Source organism: Theropithecus gelada, chromosome 9 (assembly GCF_003255815.1).
Source record: "Theropithecus gelada isolate Dixy chromosome 9, Tgel_1.0, whole genome shotgun sequence".
Classification (NCBI taxonomy): Eukaryota; Metazoa; Chordata; class Mammalia; order Primates; family Cercopithecidae; genus Theropithecus; species Theropithecus gelada.
Genome location: NC_037677.1, coordinates 64,996,579 through 65,014,447, shown reverse-complemented (window position 1 = coordinate 65,014,447; position 17,869 = coordinate 64,996,579). Strand labels below are relative to the sequence as shown.

Here is a 17,869-nt window from a genome sequence, read left to right as displayed (position 1 = left end):
TTTTGGTGGCTTTTGTTTTCTAAAATGAAAATAGCTTGAAATATTTATTATAAAAATAATAAAAGCTAGATATAAAAATCTAAAGAGAAAAAAAAAACCAGTCACCCTTATCTAATATTTTAGTGAGCAGTCTTCCACATATTCTTTTATAAAATTGGAATCATTTGATTTTGTGAATTGCTTTTCCCCCTTCAACATGTTGTGCACAGTTTTGTACAGGCCTACATGGACATTTTTGATGACTACATGTTATCTTGTATAGATATGCCACTACACATTTAACCAGTACTTGATGGCCATGCTGGTTATTTCTAATTTTTCACCATTATAAACAACCCTAAAGTTAATATCTTCATATACGTGTTTGCATACTTGTCTGTCACCTTAGGATACATTTACTAAAGGTAGAACTGCAGCTTTGAACTCCTGGGCTCAAGTTATCCTCCCTCTCAGCCTCCCAAGTAGCTGAGACTACAGGTGGGTACCACCAAACCTGGATAATATTTAAATTTTTTATAGAGGTGGAGTCTCATTCCGTTGACCAGGCTGGTTGTGAACCCCCTGGCCTCATGCAATCGTCCTTCCTTGGCCTCCCAAAGTGCTGGGATTATAGTGTGAGCCACCATGCCTGGCCTCTTCTAATTACCTGTCATGAGATGGATCTCTAGTCATTGCATTATGGTTTATGTATTTAATATGTTTAGTGTTTTCCCTATACCAGGGCATGGATTTTTGTCTTTTTTTGAGATAGGGTCTCTGTTACCCAGGATGGAGTGCAGTGGCATGATCATAGCTCATTGCAGCCTTGAACTCCTGGGCTCCAATAATCCTCTTACTTCAGTCTCCCACAGAGCTAAGACTATAGGCATGTGCCGTCACACCTGGCCAATATTTCTTTAAAAATGTTTTTTGTAGAGCTGGGGATCTCACCATATTGTCCAGGCTGGTGAATTTTTGTCCATTTTTTACTGCTGAATTTCCAGCACCTACAACAGTGCCTGGCAGATAACAGACACTCAATAATGAACAAATGAACAAATTTTTTTTTTTCTTTTTGAGGCAGGGTCTCTGTTGCCCGGGCTGGTCTTGAACGCCTGGGCTCAATCAATCCCATGACCTCGGCCTCCCAAAGTGCTAGGATTACAGGTGGGAGCCACCGCGCCCAGCCCAACTCATTTTAAATGTACTGGGAAATGCATTGATAGGAGGCCAAACCGGCAACAGGACTGCCTGTTAGAAGTAATCAGATGATGGCCTAAACTAATGGAGGTAAAAAGATGTACACAGAGCTCTTTAGTAGGTAGACTAAGCAGTACTATTTGGTTTTAGGTTTAATGACAGAAAAGGCCTGGTGCAGTGGCTCACACCTGTAATCACAGCACTTTGGGAGGCCAAGGCAGGCAGATTATTTCAGGTCAGGAGTTCGAGACCAGTATGGCCAACATGGTCCCACCATCTCTACCGAAAATACAAAAATTAACCAGGTGTGGTGGTGCACACCTGTAATCCCAACTACTCAGGAGGTTGAGGTTGCAGTGAGCCGAGACCATGCCAATGCACTCCAGCCTGGGCAACAAAGCAAGACCCCATCTCTACAAAAAAAAAAAAAAAAAAAGAAGTACAGGAAATCAGCCTGGTGGATGGTGGTGCCATTCACTGACATGTAGAATTGCAAATGTGGCAAATTTGGTATGGGAAGGAAGGGGCATGTGAAGAGGAAGATCATACATTTAGACTTGAACATACTGATACACAGCAGCTATTGAAACATTCAGGTGTGATTGTTCTAGCTGGATGTTGGATATTCCAGTCTGGAACTCTGGAGAGCCATCTGGCCTGGAGACAAAGTGGGAGTGAGCAGCACATGTAATGATAGACTTGGAAATGGATGAGATCTCCCAGGGATAAGGTTTAGGAAGGAATTTTTAGGAGCATTAACACTTAAAGGATAGACGTTTAATTTTATTTATTCTTCAGAATAATTCTGTAGAGGTAAGTAGTAGTATTCAGATTTTACTATGGGAAACCTGAAGCTTAAAAAAGTTTAACTTGTCAATTAAGAAAGCAGGTCAATCTGAGGTTCAAATCATATGTATATGAACTTCCAAAATCAATGCTCCTTTGTACGTCTCAAAGCACTTTACACAACTGGTGCGTAATAGTTAAAATCTTATATCACCCCTCCCCATTTGACTTGATAATTTAGGAAGGTAAAAGGCATGAGGTGGCTTTCACAGCTGTGGGACTTAGCTCTTGTTACCTTGGGCAGTTGTACAGATTCCTACAACCTGTATTTCAGGGTTGAAGTGAAAGTATTTGACTATCACTGAGTGTTTTGTGTATTTATGGCTCTCGATCAAGATATTATATGTTGATAATAATCAGCTCTCGGCTACGTTTCAATTTTTTTTTTTCTTTTAGTTTACTTTAAATTCTGGGATATATGTGCAGAACGTGCAGGTTTGTTACATAGGTATACATGTGCCATGGTGGTTTGCTGCACCTATCAACCTGTCATCTAGGTTTTACGCCCGCATGCATTAGGTATTTGTTCTAATGCTCGTGTTTTCTTTTTTCCTGAGGCAGTCTCGCTCACTGTAACTTCCACCTCTTGGACTCAAGCGATCCTTCCACCTCACGCTCCGTGGTAGCTGGAACTACAGCCGCGCGCCACCACACCCGGCTAATTTTTTAAAAAAATTATTGTAGAGATGGGTCTTGCTATGTTGCCCACTCCAGTAGGCATCCCAAAATGTTACTGGCATTGCAAAATGTTGGGATTACAGATGTGAGCCGCCACGCCTGTCCTTTTTTAAAAAAGAAAGTTTTATCCAGTGACAGGCTGGGGTATATACACTTAATGTCTAAAGGTTTTTGCCTTTCAGTTCATATCAACGCGAGTAGAGTTAGCTAGCTATGTTTGTAAAAAATATTTCGGCATGCTTCGTTAAAGTAAGCTGATATTAAACATTTATATAAATCCATCCTCACAGGGTCAATCTAGAGATAAACTCTCCGCTGCAGGGGGCGGGGAAGGAGGCGGGAACACCCTCATTGACAACTTCATTTCCATGAGAATGGTTGTTGTGGTGATTGCTACATCTTCCCATTGGCCACTGCCGAGCGTATTGCGGTTCTCCGGACGGGTTTTATTGGTTCTCGTTCCATAGCGGCCGCAACGTGTCGAGAGCCGTAAGTAAAGTGTCGCAAAGCAGAAGGAAGGCGGGAGTCCCGACTGCAAATATTGAGGAAAGCCAGGCAGTAGAGGCCGCTATGGCGAACGTTCCGTGGGCAGAGGTCTGCGAGAAATTCCAGGCGGCGCTGACCCTGTCGCGGGTGGAACTGCAAAAAAATCCGGAGAAGGAACCGTACAAGTCCAAATACAGCGCCCGGGCCCTGCTGGAAGAGGTCAAGGCGCTGCTCGGCCCCGCGCCTGAGGACGAGGATGAGCGGCCTGAGGCCGAGGACGGCCCGGGTGCTGGTGACCACGCCCTGGGGCTGCCGGCTGAGGTGGTGGAGCCGGAGGGGCCCGTGGCCCAGCGGGCGGTGAGGCTGGCGGTCATTGAGTTCCACCTCGGGGTGAACTACATCGACACGGAGGAGCTGTCGGCGGGGGAGGAGCACCTGGTGAAATGCCTGCGGCTGCTGCGCCGGTACCGACTCTCGCACGACTGCATCTCTCTCTACATCCAGGCGCAGGTGAGAGCGAGCCCGGCAGGCCGGCCCCTGTCGACGAATGGCGAGGGATGGGGAGGAGCCCCTGCCAAGGCCAAGGGCAGAAGTTCTAAGGCGCAATTCGTCCCCACGTTTTTGAAGCTCTGGACTGAGTCCCAGAGAGCGTCTGTGGTCTTCAAAAAAGCCAGTCTTAAGGACGTATTGCCTTGTAACTAGATCTCCCACAGTCGTCCCCAGACTCCCTGTCCACCCTCGTCGCCCACTCCAACATCGCTTGCTGCTGCTTCACTTAGTCGTGGCGATGCATTGGTGTCCGAGACCCTCCTACATCGTCATGCGCTTTCCTCTCCACCAGTCCAACTCCTGTTCATTCTGTTAAGAAAATCCAAAGTAATTTAAATCTTAACGTCTCAAGGAAATGACAATGACCGGAGTACATTCTTTTTTGGTTTTGGTTTTGTCTTTTTCTTGGAGATAGGGTTCTTACTGTGTCGCCCAGGTTGGAGTTAAGTGGCACCATCATAGCGCACTGCAGCTTCCACCTCTTGGGCTCAAGCAGTCCTCCTGCCTCAGCCTTCATAGTAGCTGGGACCACAGGCACACGCCACCATTCTTGGTAATTTTTAAAATTTTCTGTAGAGATGGGGGTCTCACTATATTGCCCAGGCTGGTCTTGAACTCCTGGACTCAAGTGATCCTTCTGGCTCGGCTTCCCAAAGTGCTGGGATTACAGGCCTGAGCCGCTGTGCCTGGCTCAGAATACATTCTTAATTCAAAATAATGTGTCCAAAATCTTCAGCTTCCTTTCTTACCAAATTCATTTGTTTGCATCTTAGGGAATTCTTTCCCATTCTTGAAAACCTATCTCAAGAATCACTTCCTTTAGTATTAATAACTTTCTTGGGACCATTTTGAGCCAAACTGATCTCTCCTTCCTACCTTTGAATTCTTATAATACTTTTTGTATATACCATTTATATGGTACTTGATTTATTAAATAAATCTGGGCAGGGCACAGTGGCTCCCATCTGTAATCCCAGCATTTTGGGAGGCCGAAGTGGGAGGATGGCATGAGGTCAGGAGTTCAAGACCAGCCTGGGCAACAAAGTGAGACTCTGTCTCTAAAGAAAAAAAAAAGCAAAAGAAAACCGCACAAAACTAGCCAGGCGTGGTGGTACACACCTGTAGCCCTAGCTACTGGGGAGGCTAGGCTGAGCTGGGAGGATCACTTGAGCCCCTGGAGGAGCCGTGATCATGCCACTGCAACTCCAGCCTGGGTGACAGAGCAAGACCTTTTCTCAGCAACAACAACAAAATCCACATCAATATTCTAAAGTAATATTGGTCAACACCTGTGAAAAGAAAGGGTGAAAAAAAGAAAAATACTTTAAAACGTTAATATTGGGACAGGTGAATATGGATGTTCATCAAAGCAGTGTTGATTTTTTTTTGGAGACAGAGTCTCGCTGTCTCCCAGGCTGGAGTGCAGTGGTGCAATCTCGGCTCACTGCAGTCGCCGCCTCTCGGGTTCAAGTGATTCTCCTGCCTCGGCCTCCTGAGTAGCTGAGACTACAGGTGTGTGCCACCATGCCCGGCTAATTTTTTGTATTTTTTTGTAGAGATGGGGTTTCACTGTGTTAGGCAGGATGGTCTTGATCTCCTGACCTCGTGATCCACCCTCCTTGGCCTCCCAAAGTGCTGGGGTTACAGGCACGAGTCACCACACCCGGCCAGTGTTGATTATTAAAGAAGAAAAACTGCAGGGCTGAGGCAGGAGGGTTGCTTGAGCCCAGGAGGTCAAGGCTGCAGTGAGCCAAGATCATGCCACTGCACTCCAGCCTGTGCAACAGAGTGAGACCCTGTCTCAAAAAACAAAGAAAAGGAAAACAATATAAATGTCAGTAGGAATATGATTAAATTCCATTACATCCAAACAGAAGAACAGTACATAATTATTAAAAATAATAATTATATTTTTAAAAATTGACAATATGAAGAGGGAGGGAGAAGACTGTAAGCCATGTTTAGAATTATGTAGAAAAGGCCAGGTATGGTGGCTCACACTTGTAATCCTAGCACTTTGGGAGGCTGGGATGAGATGGTCACTCGAGCTTAGGAGTTCAAGACAAGCCTGGGCACATAGTGACACCTATTTTTAGTCGCTACTAAAAATAAGAAAAAAAAATTATTCCAGGCATGGCTGCTTCGCTAGGCAGTATGTTCTTTGGGCAGCCGTCAGAGCCCCAACCACCACCAGGGCTCTGGGACCAGGCTTCCCTTACCAGCAGCTCCAGGAGCTCTGAGACCTTCTAACAATACTTTGGTGGACGATGTGAAGTCATCTTTCCAGACTTGCTTAGCCTCTCCGGTAAGTCAGGACTATGTCAATGGCACCAATCAGGAAGAAATTGGAACTGGTGTTGATCGGTGTATACACAAGTTTCTGGATATTGCAAGACAGACAGAATGTTTTTTTCCTACAAAAAAGATTGCAATTATCTGTCCAGAAACCAGAGCAAGTTATCAATGAGGATGTCTCCAAACTAAGAAATGAGTAACATTGGAGACATGCACTGGTCCAGAAGCACTTGACAAAGCTAAGGCGTTGGCAGCAAGTGCTGGAGGTCATCACGTGCAGCACAAAAAGCTAACCAATATCTGTCAAGGCTCCTTGGTCTACCCTCAGCAGGCATTCAATATCCCTGCACTTCTGAAGTGCACCTGAGCAAAAGGGTAAAGGCTGTGGGCCTGAGAGTGGTCTGGTGTGGGAGACAGCCGCATGCAGATGGTTTGCCACACATCCCTTCTCGTAGACTTGGCATTTTGGAAGAACTGTTTGACAGAGAATGAGTTGATTTTAGTTTTATGCTCCCACCTAAAATTTTTTCAGTATTTTTATAAGGTGTTAATTTCTTGAGTACTTTATGTATAACATGCCTGTACCTTGGGTAAACCAAATAAACTTTTTTTGTCTTAGGCCAAGTTTAGACTGTTTGTATGATGATACAGTTTCTTTTTTATGTGGGTTTTTTTTTTTTTTTGCTTGTTTTTTATTTTTATTTTTGAGACAGAATCTTTCTTTGTTGCCCAGGCTACATAGCAGTGGCACCTTCACAGCTCACTGCAACTTCCACCTTCCTGGCTTAAGCGATCCTTCCACCTCAGCCTCCCAAATAGCTGGGACCACAGGTGCATGCCACCATGCCCAGCTAATTTTTGTATTTTTAGAGAGACGGTGTTTCACCATGTTGCTCGGGCTGGTCTCGAACTCCTGAGCTCAGGCAATCTATCCACCCCAGACTCCCAAAGTGTTGGGATTACCGGTATGAGCCACCGTGCCTGGCCTTTTTAAATTTTTTGCATGACTTTTCATCTTTTTATGTGTGTTTCCCATTTGTTTGATATGAGGGAAAAAATTCTAATAGCTTGAGAATCAAAGGGATGGGGATTTTGGTTGTAGGCCTTTTATAATACCCCTCGGTGGTGTAGAAAAATAGGTAAGTTTTTTCTGTTTCAAGACTTCAGACTACCTCAAGAAGAACAATCTAATGCAACGATATTTGTAATGCTTCCAGAGGTCTCAGAAGAGGAATTTTTTTTGTAAATGAGTTGGAAGAGGATTAAAATATCCTGGGTTAGTGTAGTAATATTACAGTAGGATCCTTAGGTTGATGCTGACTTTTATTTGGGGTAAGCTTATATTTTGTGTGGTGTTTATTTACTTTTTTTGAAGAGGAGGATGTAGTAGGAGCAGTGTTACAAATCAGTTTAAGTAATGGGGTAGACCCTGTTCTCAGTAGGGGCATAGGTGAGTTATGAGGACTAAAGCTTGCTCTGATGGTGTCTTTTTGTTTTGTTTTCTTTGGTTTTATCTTTTTTGTTTTACATTTGGGGAGGGGAGAGATTTTCCATTAAGGAAGAATTTGCTAGTGGATTTGATTCCAAGGGCCTGGGGTATCACAATGGGGTTGGGGAGGGACTGCAGGGTGATCCTTGGCTACTGACCCTCCACAAAGAGTATGTGGTGCCCCTGCCCTTTGAAGATAATTTGCTGTCTTGTTAGTTTTGCAGGCCACCTCAGATTCTCTGTTGAATTGCTGTTAAGAAATACAGATCAGCGTTGTTTCTGGGCTCTTGCTGGGTGAGGTTTTCCTGAGTTTTATGTCTCTTCTTAGTTCACATCGTGTTACCCAGAACAAATACTTCACTGTCTTCTGAACAGGCAGTACTCCTGTGGCTCTGTGTCTTGGCTCGTTTAGTTTTCTTCAGCCTTGAAGACTCCTTCCCACACTTGCTGACATCCACTCATGTTCCTGGTATGATCTGGATTGCTGCCTGGTCCCTGCAATATCCCAGTGCTCTTTCTGCTGCATTCTCAGAGCACAGGACTTTTCTCTTTTCTACTGACCTTGCTTGGTTCTCCCTTGTGGGTTAGTAATTTCTGTCTGTCTCTTTGCCCCTCACTAATTGTTCACCCATGAGAGTTAGGTATTACTCCTTTTAAATATACAGGGACCATATATAGTCTTTATCTTTTATACATGATACTTATTACTCAATTTTATGTGTGCAGGGTATCTGGCACATGGACCTGTGATTAGTAGCCTGAGGTCGACAAATGCATAGGTTAAACAAAACTTTTTTTTTTTATTTAATTTAATTTTATCTTTATAGAGATGGGGTCTCACTGTATTGACCAGGCTGGTCTCAAACTCCTGGCCTCAAGTGATCCTCACATCTTGGCTTCCCAAAGTGCCAGGATTACGGGCATGAGCCACTGAGCCCAGCCTAAACAAAGCTTTTAAAAGCTCCTGCAACCTCAAGGTTGTTAACCTGGTCATCTCTTGGTAATTAGAAAGTCTGATTGGCTGCTTTAGATTTCTTTATTAAAAACCTAAATAAACTGATTAAGTTTTAGGCATTCTTTCAAAGGTTTCTCAGTGAAAAGATTGGGAACTATTCTATTTGGTGCTTTGTGAAAATATTTTGAATTAATGTATGTACCAGTTATTGCCATTTCTTAAGTCCAAAATGTTTTTCTGGTCAAATAAATAGCAGCTTTTCAAAAACAAATTAGCAGGGTGTGGTGGCGTGTAGTTCCAGCTACTCAGGAGGCTGAGGTGGGAGGACTACTTAAGCCTGGGAGATCAAGGCTGCAGTAAACTATGATGGTGTCACTTCACTCCAGCCTGTGTGACAGAGTGAGACCCTGTCTCAGAAAAAAAAAAAAAGAATTTGTAGAATGATCCTATTTTTGTATAAGACTATGTATACACATACACACACATATTTACATTATATATACACATATGATAAAAAGTTTATATATGTGTGAATATATACAAATACATATATACATGTGTGTATATGAAAGAGTTTTGCAAGTATCAGTTCATGAGAATTCATGATATTCTAACTGCTTTGTCTTAATCTGGTGTCTTCTCCTTGGGGAACTATAGAACTTGGCTTTACATTATTTATCAAAAGAGATTGATATTACATTAGATTATCAAAAGAGAATTCTGCCTTCTCTGGGTTCCAGGTGCCTTAGGAATAATTTTTATCTGGTATTCCTTCTGATCCTTGTTATTACCGATATATACTGGCACTACCAGCTTGATTTTAGTAAAATTTCTTGGGAAATTAGTAGATTACTCTCCCCACTCCAGGTTATATATGTATAAGGCATGCTTTTTGTTGTCATTGTTCACAGCTTCGTTGAGTTGCAATTGGCATATAATAAACTGCACTTTTTTTTTTTTTGAGTCGGAGTCTCCCTCTGTCACCCAGGCTGGAGTGCAGTGGCAAGATCTTTGCTCACTGCAAGCTCCGCCTCCCAGGTTCACACCATTCTCCTGCCTTAGCCTCCCGAGTAGCTGGGACTACAGGTGCGTGCCACCACGCCCGGCTAATTTTTTGTATTTTTAGTAGAGACGGGGTTTCATCTTGTTAGTCAGGATGGTCTAGATCTCCTGACCTCGTGATCTGCCTGCCTCAGCCTCCCAAAGTGCTGGGATTACAGGCATGAGCCACCGTGCCTGGCTTTTAATTGCACATATTTGTAACGGTACAGTCGGATGAGTTTTGATACATGTGGTTTTTTTGTTTTTGTTTTGTTTTGTTTTTTGTGTTTTTTTTTTGTGTTTTTTTTTGAAACGGAGTCTCGCTCTGTCGCTCAGGCTGGAGTGCAGTGGCGCATCTCGGCTCACTGCAAGCTCTGCCTCCTGGGTTCACGCCATTCTCCTGCCTCAGCCTCCTGAGTAGCTGGGACTACAGGCGCCCGCCACCACTAATTTTTTTTTTTTTTTTTTTTTGTATTTTTAGTAGAGACAGGGTTTCACCGTGTTAGCCAGGATGGTCTCGATCTCCTGACCTTCGCCGGCCTTGGCCTCCCAAAGTGCTGGGATTACAGGCGTGAGCTACCGCGCCCCGCCTTTTTTGTTTGTTTGTTTGTTTGTTTTTGAGACAGAGTCTCACTTGTTGCCCAGGCTGGAGTGCAGTGGCGCGATCTCGGCTCACTGCAAGCTCCGCCTCCTGGTTTTGCACCATTCTCCTGCCTCAGCCTCCGGATTAGCTGGCACTACAGGGAGCGGGCTAATTTTTTGTATTTTTAGTAGAGACCGGGTTTCACCATGTTAGCCAGGATGGTCTAGATCTCCTGACCTCGTGATCCGCCTGCCTCGGCCTCCCAAAGTGCTGGGATTACAGGCATGAGCCACCGCACCCAGCCTGACATATGTATTTATAGCTGTGAAACAATCACTGCAATCAAGATACGAACATACCTGTTACCACCAAAAGTTTTCTTGTGCTCCTTTGTAGTCCCTCCCTCTCTCCTATATTCTTTTCCTCCCTTCTGCTTGCCCCACCCCTGGATTTTGTAGATTTTTATTTTATTTTAGAGACAGAGTCTTACTGTGTTGCCTAGGCTGGCCTTAAACTCCTGGGACCATGTGAATCTTTCACCTCAGCCTCCTGAGTAGCTGGGACTATGTAGAAATTTATTTTATTTTATTTTTGGAGACAGGGTCTGGCTCTGTCACCCAGGCTGGAGTGTAGCGGCAGGATCTTGGCTCACTGCAACCTCTGCTTCCTGGGCTCAAGCCATCCTCCCAAGTAGCTGGGACTACACAGTCATGCCACCATGCCCAGCTAATTTTTGTATTTTTTGTAGAGGCAGGGTTTTGCCATATTGCCTAGGTGTCAAGTGATCTGCCTGCCTTGGCCTCCCAAAGTGCTAGGATTACAGGTATGCACCACTGTACTCAGCCTATGTAGAATTTTATGTTACTGAAATCATATTGTATATACTCTTGTTTTGGTATACCTTTTTTCCACTCCACATCATTATTTCATTCTGTATCTACTGAGCTGATCATGTCTTTTCATATTCAGTCTGTTAATAGGGTGGATTACATTGATTTTTGTAAATGTTAAACCTTGCATTCCTGGGATAAACTCCATTTGGTCATAATGTATTATCCTTTTTATATATTGTTGAACTGAATTCACTAAAATTTTGTTTAAAATCTTTGCATCTATGTTCATGAAGGATTTCAGTCTGTAGTTTTCTTGTTATATCTTTGGTTTAATATGGGAAGTGTTCTGTCCTTTTCTCTTTTCTGGAAGTGTTTGTGTAGTGTTGGTGTTGAACTTCATTACATGTTTGACACAATTTACCAGTAATACTTTTTTAGCTGTTTTTATTTTGTATTTTACATTTCTCCTTACCTAGTTTGATATGATGGCAAGGATATGATATGTGAAAGATGCCAGACCTTCCATTGTAGCTTTTCTACCCTTAGTAGAATTTATATTGCATTTAAAGAATAATTCACATAAAGACTGGGCACAGTGGCTCATGGCTGTAATCCCAGCACTTTGGGAGGCCGAGGCGGGTGGATCACTTACGGTCAGGAGTTTGAGATCCAACATGATGAAACCCCGTCTCTACTGAAAATACAAAAATTAGCCAGGTGTGGTGGTGGGTGCGTTATCACAGCTACTCTTGAGGCTGAGGCACAAGAATCCTTGAACCCGGGAGGCGGGAGGCGGAGGTTGCAGTGGGCCGAGATTGTGTCACTGCACTCTAGACTGGGCAACAGAGCAAGACTCTATCTCAAAAAAAAAAACAGGTAATAATAATTCAAATAAAATGTCAATAGTGATTATCTCTGTGGAGTCAAACTTAAAAAAAAAAAATCCAGGCCGGGCGCGGTGGCTCAAGCCTGTAATCCCAGCACTTTGGGAGGCCGAGACGGGCGGATCACGAGGTCAGGAGATCGAGACCATCCTGGTTAATACGGTGAAACCCCGTCTCTACTAAAAAGTACAAAAAACTAGCCGGGCGAGGTGGCGGGGGCCTGTAGTCCCAGCTACTCGGGAGGCTGAGGCAGGAGAATGGCGTGAACCCGGGAGGCGGAGCTTGCAGTGAGCTGAGATCCGGCCACTGCACTCCAGCCTGGGCGACAGAGCGAGACTCCGTCTCAAAAAAAAAAAAAAAAAAAAAAAAATCCAAAACACCAAACCTAATTTAATTTTAAAAATAAAGGCAGGCCGGGTGTGGTGACTCACGCCTGGAATCCCAGCACTTTGGGAGGCCGAGGCAGGTGGATCACCTGAGGTCAGGAGTTCGAGACCAGCCTGGCCAAAATGGCAAAACCCCATCTCTACTAAAAATGCAAAAATTAGCCGGGTGTGATGTTGGGCGCTTGTAATCCCAGCTACTCTGGAGGCTGAGGCAGGAGAATAACTTGAACCCTGCCTCAGGAGGTGGAGGTTGCAGTGAGCCGAGATCGTGCCACTGCACTCCAGCCTGGGCGACAAGAATGAAACACTGTCTCAAAAAAATAAATAGGCTGGGCGCAGTGGCTCACACCTGTGATCCCAGCACTTTGGGAGGCCAAGGCGGGTGGATTGCCTGAGGTTAGCAGTTAGAGACCAGCCTGGCCAACATGGTGAAACCTCCTCTCTACTAAGAATACAAAAATTAGCCAGTCATGGTGGCAGGCGCCTGTAATCCCAGCTACTCAAGAAGCTAAGAGAGGAGAATTGCTTGAAGCCGGGAGGCGGAGGTTGCAGTGAACCGAGATTGCGCCACGGCACTCCAGCCTGGGTGATAGTGAGACTCCATCTCGAAAAATAATAATAATAAATAAATAAATAAATAAATAAAGGCATTCTAGATTCCTTACATGGTCCTTACCTTCAGGACCTTAATAGGTTATGATCCAGAAGAAGAATTTTAGTCATTTTTGGACATACTCTAGGGTCTCTATTTGGTTTTGGATTTGTCACATACCAAGAATTGTTGCTTTCTGTGGCATAGTCTACCCTGGATCTAGCAGGCCAAACACAACCCTGTCCCAAAAATAGAGTGTGACTAACCAGTTTCTGGTACTAGGTGAGTCTCCAGACTACCTAGGTTAGGTGCAGTGTGCTGCAGTGGGGCATGGTGGTGTCATGGTCAAAGGAGTTTCCCAAGCACTTTCTATCATCAAAGGAGAAATAAGTTGAACTAAAGAGTAAGGAAAGCCTGGGCGCAGTGGCTCATGCCTTTAACCCCAGCACTTTGGGAGGCCGAGGCGGGAGGATCACGAGGTCAGGAGATTGAAACCATCCTGGCTAATACAGTGAAACCCCGTCTCAACTGAAAAAAAAATACAGAAAAATTAGCTGGGTGTGGTAGCAGGTGCCTGTAGTCCCAGCTACTCAAGAGGCTGAGGCAGGAGAATGGCATGAACCTTGGAGGCGGAGCTTGCAGTAAGACCAGATGGTGCCACTGCACTCCAGCCTGAGCGACAGAGCGAGACTCCGTCTCAGAAAAAAAAAAAGGAAAAGGTGACTTGTAAGTCTAAGATCAGGAAATTACATTCAGTAAGTTATTAGGAAGGCAGAGCCCTTTGTATTAGTCCATTCTCATATTGCTATAAAGAACTACCTGAGACTAGATACTTTATAAAGAAAAGAGGTTTAATTGGCTCACAGTTCCACAGGCTGTACAGGAGGTATAGCTGGGGAGGCCTCAGGAAACTTACAGTCATGGCAAAAGGTGAAGGGGAAGCTCAAACATCCTACATGGCTGGAGCAGGAAGGGGAGAGAGCAAAGGGAAGTGATATACACTTTCAAACAACCAGATCTCATGAGAACAGCAAGGGGAAATCCACTGCCATGATCCAGTCACCTCCCACCAGGCTTCTCCTCCCAACACTGAAGATCACAATTCAACATGAGATTTGGATGGGGACACAGAGCCAAACCTTATCACCCTTCAAGTCTCTGTTACTTATGAGGTTTAATAAGGTCATCTATTATGTCAAGCCTCTATTACTTATGTAGTTTAATGAGGTCCTGGAAAGGACCTCATAAGTAACAGAGGAGAGAACTATCCAATCTCACAACATTATCAGTATGACCTATAGTCCTGGATACTGAGGACTGATCAAGTCACGTAAAAAAAAATTATACAATAGATAAATTTTGTGAAGCCAGAAGACCAAAGTGCTATGTTCCAGTGGAATGATCAAGTCACTTTTATTTCGTTTTTCTTCAAATAGAGACAAAGTCTCACTGTGTTGCCCAGGCTGGTCTCGAACTCCTGGGGTAAAGTTTCAGCCTCCCAAAGTGTTGGGATTATAGGCATAAGCCACTGTGCCCAGCCAAAATATTTTTATTTATTTATGTATTTATTTATTTATTTATTTATTTTTGGAGACAGTCTCTCTCTCTGTTGCCCAGGCTGGGTTGCAGTGGCGCAATCTCGGCTCACTGCAACCTCGACCTCCTGGGTTCAAGCGATTCTCCTGCCTCAGCCTCCTGAGTAACTGGGACTACAGACGTGCACCACCACACCTAGCTAATTTTTGTACTCTTAGTAGAGATGGGGTTTCACCATGTTGGTCAGGCTTGTCTTGAACTCCTAGCCTGGTGATCTGCCTGCCTCGGCCTCCCAAAGTGCTGGGATTATAGGCGTGAGCCACTGCACCCGGCCCAAAAGATTTTTAAAACAAAATGTGTGATATAGTAATATATATACTTCTTTATTAACATATTATATAATGTATCTAATATCTTTGATGATTTTAAAGTAATGATGAGCATAAATGATATTTTGAGATATCTGCAAACTAGCATAATAGGGTTTTTTTTTTCATTTCTATTGTTCGCAAAGTCCCAGGTCCTATAATACTGCTACATTTTGTTTCCTGTGTTCATAATGAAAAGAAATGCTATATTTTAATAGGAGATTAGTGAAAAGAAATTTGTTTTTTTTTTTCCCTATCCAAATTCGTGGACTCTGAATTCTCTTTATGGATGCCTTGGGGGTCCTTAGACTTGAGGTTAAGAATTTCTGCATTAAAAACTCTGTTTCCTTAACCTGTTCCTTCCCTAGGGGAATGGCAAAAGATGGTAGAAGGCCAGCCTCAGAAGTATCCTTGTGCCTGAAGGACTGACTATTCCAAGGGAAGTGAGGTAGACTAACTCCACTACATATATACTTTTTTTTTTTTTTGAGATAGAGTCTCACTCTGTAGCCCAGGCTAGAGTGCAGTGGCATGATCTTGGCTCACTGTAACCTCCACCTCCTGGGTTCAAGCCATTCTTCTGCCTCAGCCTCCCAGGTAGTTGGGATTACAGGCATCTGCCACCACACTTGGCTAATTTTTTTTTTTTTTTTTTTTCAGTAGAGATGGGGTTTCACCATGTTGGCCAGGCTGATCTCAAACTCCTGACCTGAAGTGATCTGCCTACCTTGGCCTCCCAAAGTGCTGGGATTACAGGTGTGAGCCACTGTGCTGGGCCCATATATATAATTTTTTGGTTTTGGTTTTGTTTTTGAGACAGAGTCTTGCTCCATTGCCCAGGCAGGAGTGCAATGGTGCGATCTTGGCTCACTGCAGCCTCTACCTCCCAGGTTGAAGCAGTTCTCATGCCTCAGCCTCCCAAGCAGCTGAGATTACAGGCGCATGCCACCACTCCCGGCTAATTTTTGTGTTTTTAGTAGAGATGGGGTTTCGCCATTTTGGCAAGGCTGGTCTTGAACTTCTCGCCTCAAGTGACCTGCCTACCTCGGCCTCCCAAAGTGCTAGAATTACAGGTGTGAGCCACCACACCCAGCCTATTTCTTTTTTTAAAAAAAGTCGGCCGGGCGCGGTGGCTCAAGCCTGTAATCCCAGCACTTTGGGAGGCCGAGACGGGCGGATCACGAGGCCAGGAGATCAAGACCATTCTGGCTAACACGGTGAAACCCCGTCTCTATTAAAAAATACAAAAAATTAGCCGGGCGTGGTGGCGGGCGCCTGTAGTCCCAGCTACTCGGGAGGCTGAGGCAGGAGAATGGCGTGAACCCAGGAGGCGGAGCTTGCAGTGAGCTGAGATCCGGCCACTGCACTCCAGCCTGGGCGACAGAGCGAGACTCCATCTCAAAAAAAAAAAAAAAAAAGTCTCTGGAAGAGCATAGTATTTTCAAAGCACTATATGTTTCTGATCCATCTTTGTCTATTATCTCAGAAATCTCACCATGGCTTAGCTGATTGCCCCTTACTCAAAGGCCCATATCATATTGTTGACCTGCTGGGGCTCGCAGTAATACTTGAAGGCTGGGATGCCAGGAGGATCCATTTCCAACTTACTCACATGGTTGTCGGCAGGATTCAGTTCCTCACAGGCTTTTTGACGGAGGGCCTCAGACTGTTGACCTCTCTCATTTCCTTTCCATATGGGCCTCTCCATAGGGTGGCTCACAACATGGCAGTTGGCTTCTTTAAGAAGGAGCAGTCAATTGGCTGGGCGCAGCGGCTCATGCCTGTAATCCCAGCACTTTGGGAGGCCAAGGCGGGTGGATCACAAGGTCAGGAGATCGAGACCATCCTGGCTAACACGGTGAGACCCCATCTTCTACTAAAATTACAAAAATTTAGCCGGGTGTGGTGGCGGGCACCTGTAGTCCCAGCTACTGGGGAGGCTGAGGCAGGAGAATGGCAGTAACCTGGGAGGCGGAGCGTGCAGTGAGCCGAGACTGCGCCACTGCACTCCATCCTGGGCAACAGAGTGAGACTCTGTCTCAAAAAAAAAAAAAAAAAAAAAAGCAGGCAATAGATAGCACCCAAAATGGAAACCAAGGGTTTTGTTAACTAATCTTGGAAATGACTTTCCATCACTTCTGTGATAGTCTAGTTGTTAGAAGCACATCACTAAAACCAGCCTGTACTCAAGGGGAAGAGATACATAAGAGCATGAATACCCAGAAGCAGAGATCATTGGGGGTTGATTTTAGCAGCTACCTGCTGCACTACATAAGGTCAATATCATTGTGAATAATTAATTGGTAATCCAACTCCACTATTTGGTTGGTAAGTATTGACTTTAAAACTATGAAATTTACTTTAATTGGAGGTCTTATATCATTGTTTGCTTCTCTTTTTCTTTATTTTCCAGAATAACCTGGGTATCTTGTGGTCTGAAAGAGAAGAAATTGAAACTGCACAGGCTTACCTAGAGTCATCAGAAGCCCTGTATACTCAGTATATGAAGGAGGTATGTTACATGTCAGATAATTTTTAAGTTTTGATTGAAACTAGTCAAGAATTGATAGTAAGAATCCCTCATTCGTAATATTTGTGTGACTCTTCACTGTGCCCAGGAACTTCTCTATAGAGCTATCTGGGAAGTCACCTAATAGCTGAAATTATTGCATATTAAAGACTTTAGGGTTTTAAAAAAATAATTCTTGGATAGGACATAATGGCAACCTAGTCTAAATACCATTATAAAGGAAATATTATTCTAATGTTATCCTAAAATACTATTTGCATGTTTTTGTATTTATAATTTAAATATTTTATTTTGGTTTTCCATGAAAATAGCATTACTTGAAGGAAACAAGAACTACTTTAACAAAACATCTGGCCGGGCGCGGTGGCTCAAGCCTGTAATCCCAGCACTTTGGGAGGCCGAGACGGGCGGATCACGAGGTCAGGAGATCGAGACCATCCTGGCGAACACGGTGAAACCCCGTCTCTACTAAAAAATACAAAAAAACTAGCTGGGTGAGGTGGCGGGCGCCTGTAGTCCCAGCTACTCCGGCGGCTGAGGCAGGAGAATGGCGTAAACCCGGGAGGCGGAGCTTGCAGTGAGCTGCGATCCGGCCACTGCACTCCAGCCTGGGTGACAGAGCCAGACTCCGTCTCAAAA

General features: G+C 44.3%; 1 protein-coding gene across 1 annotated transcript in view; it reads left to right on the top strand.

Annotated features, from left to right (window-relative positions):
• The first annotated feature begins 3,161 nt into the window (after positions 1–3,161).
• KIF1BP (KIF1 binding protein) overlaps positions 3,162–17,869 on the top strand; it is a 32,452-nt gene continuing 17,744 nt past the window's right edge. Inside the window, exons 1-2 of the mRNA XM_025397168.1 lie at positions 3,162–3,699; positions 17,114–17,212. Coding sequence (XP_025252953.1) covers positions 3,274–3,699; positions 17,114–17,212 — 525 coding nt within the window. The 5' untranslated portion in view covers positions 3,162–3,273. The remainder of the gene's footprint in view (positions 3,700–17,113; positions 17,213–17,869) is intronic.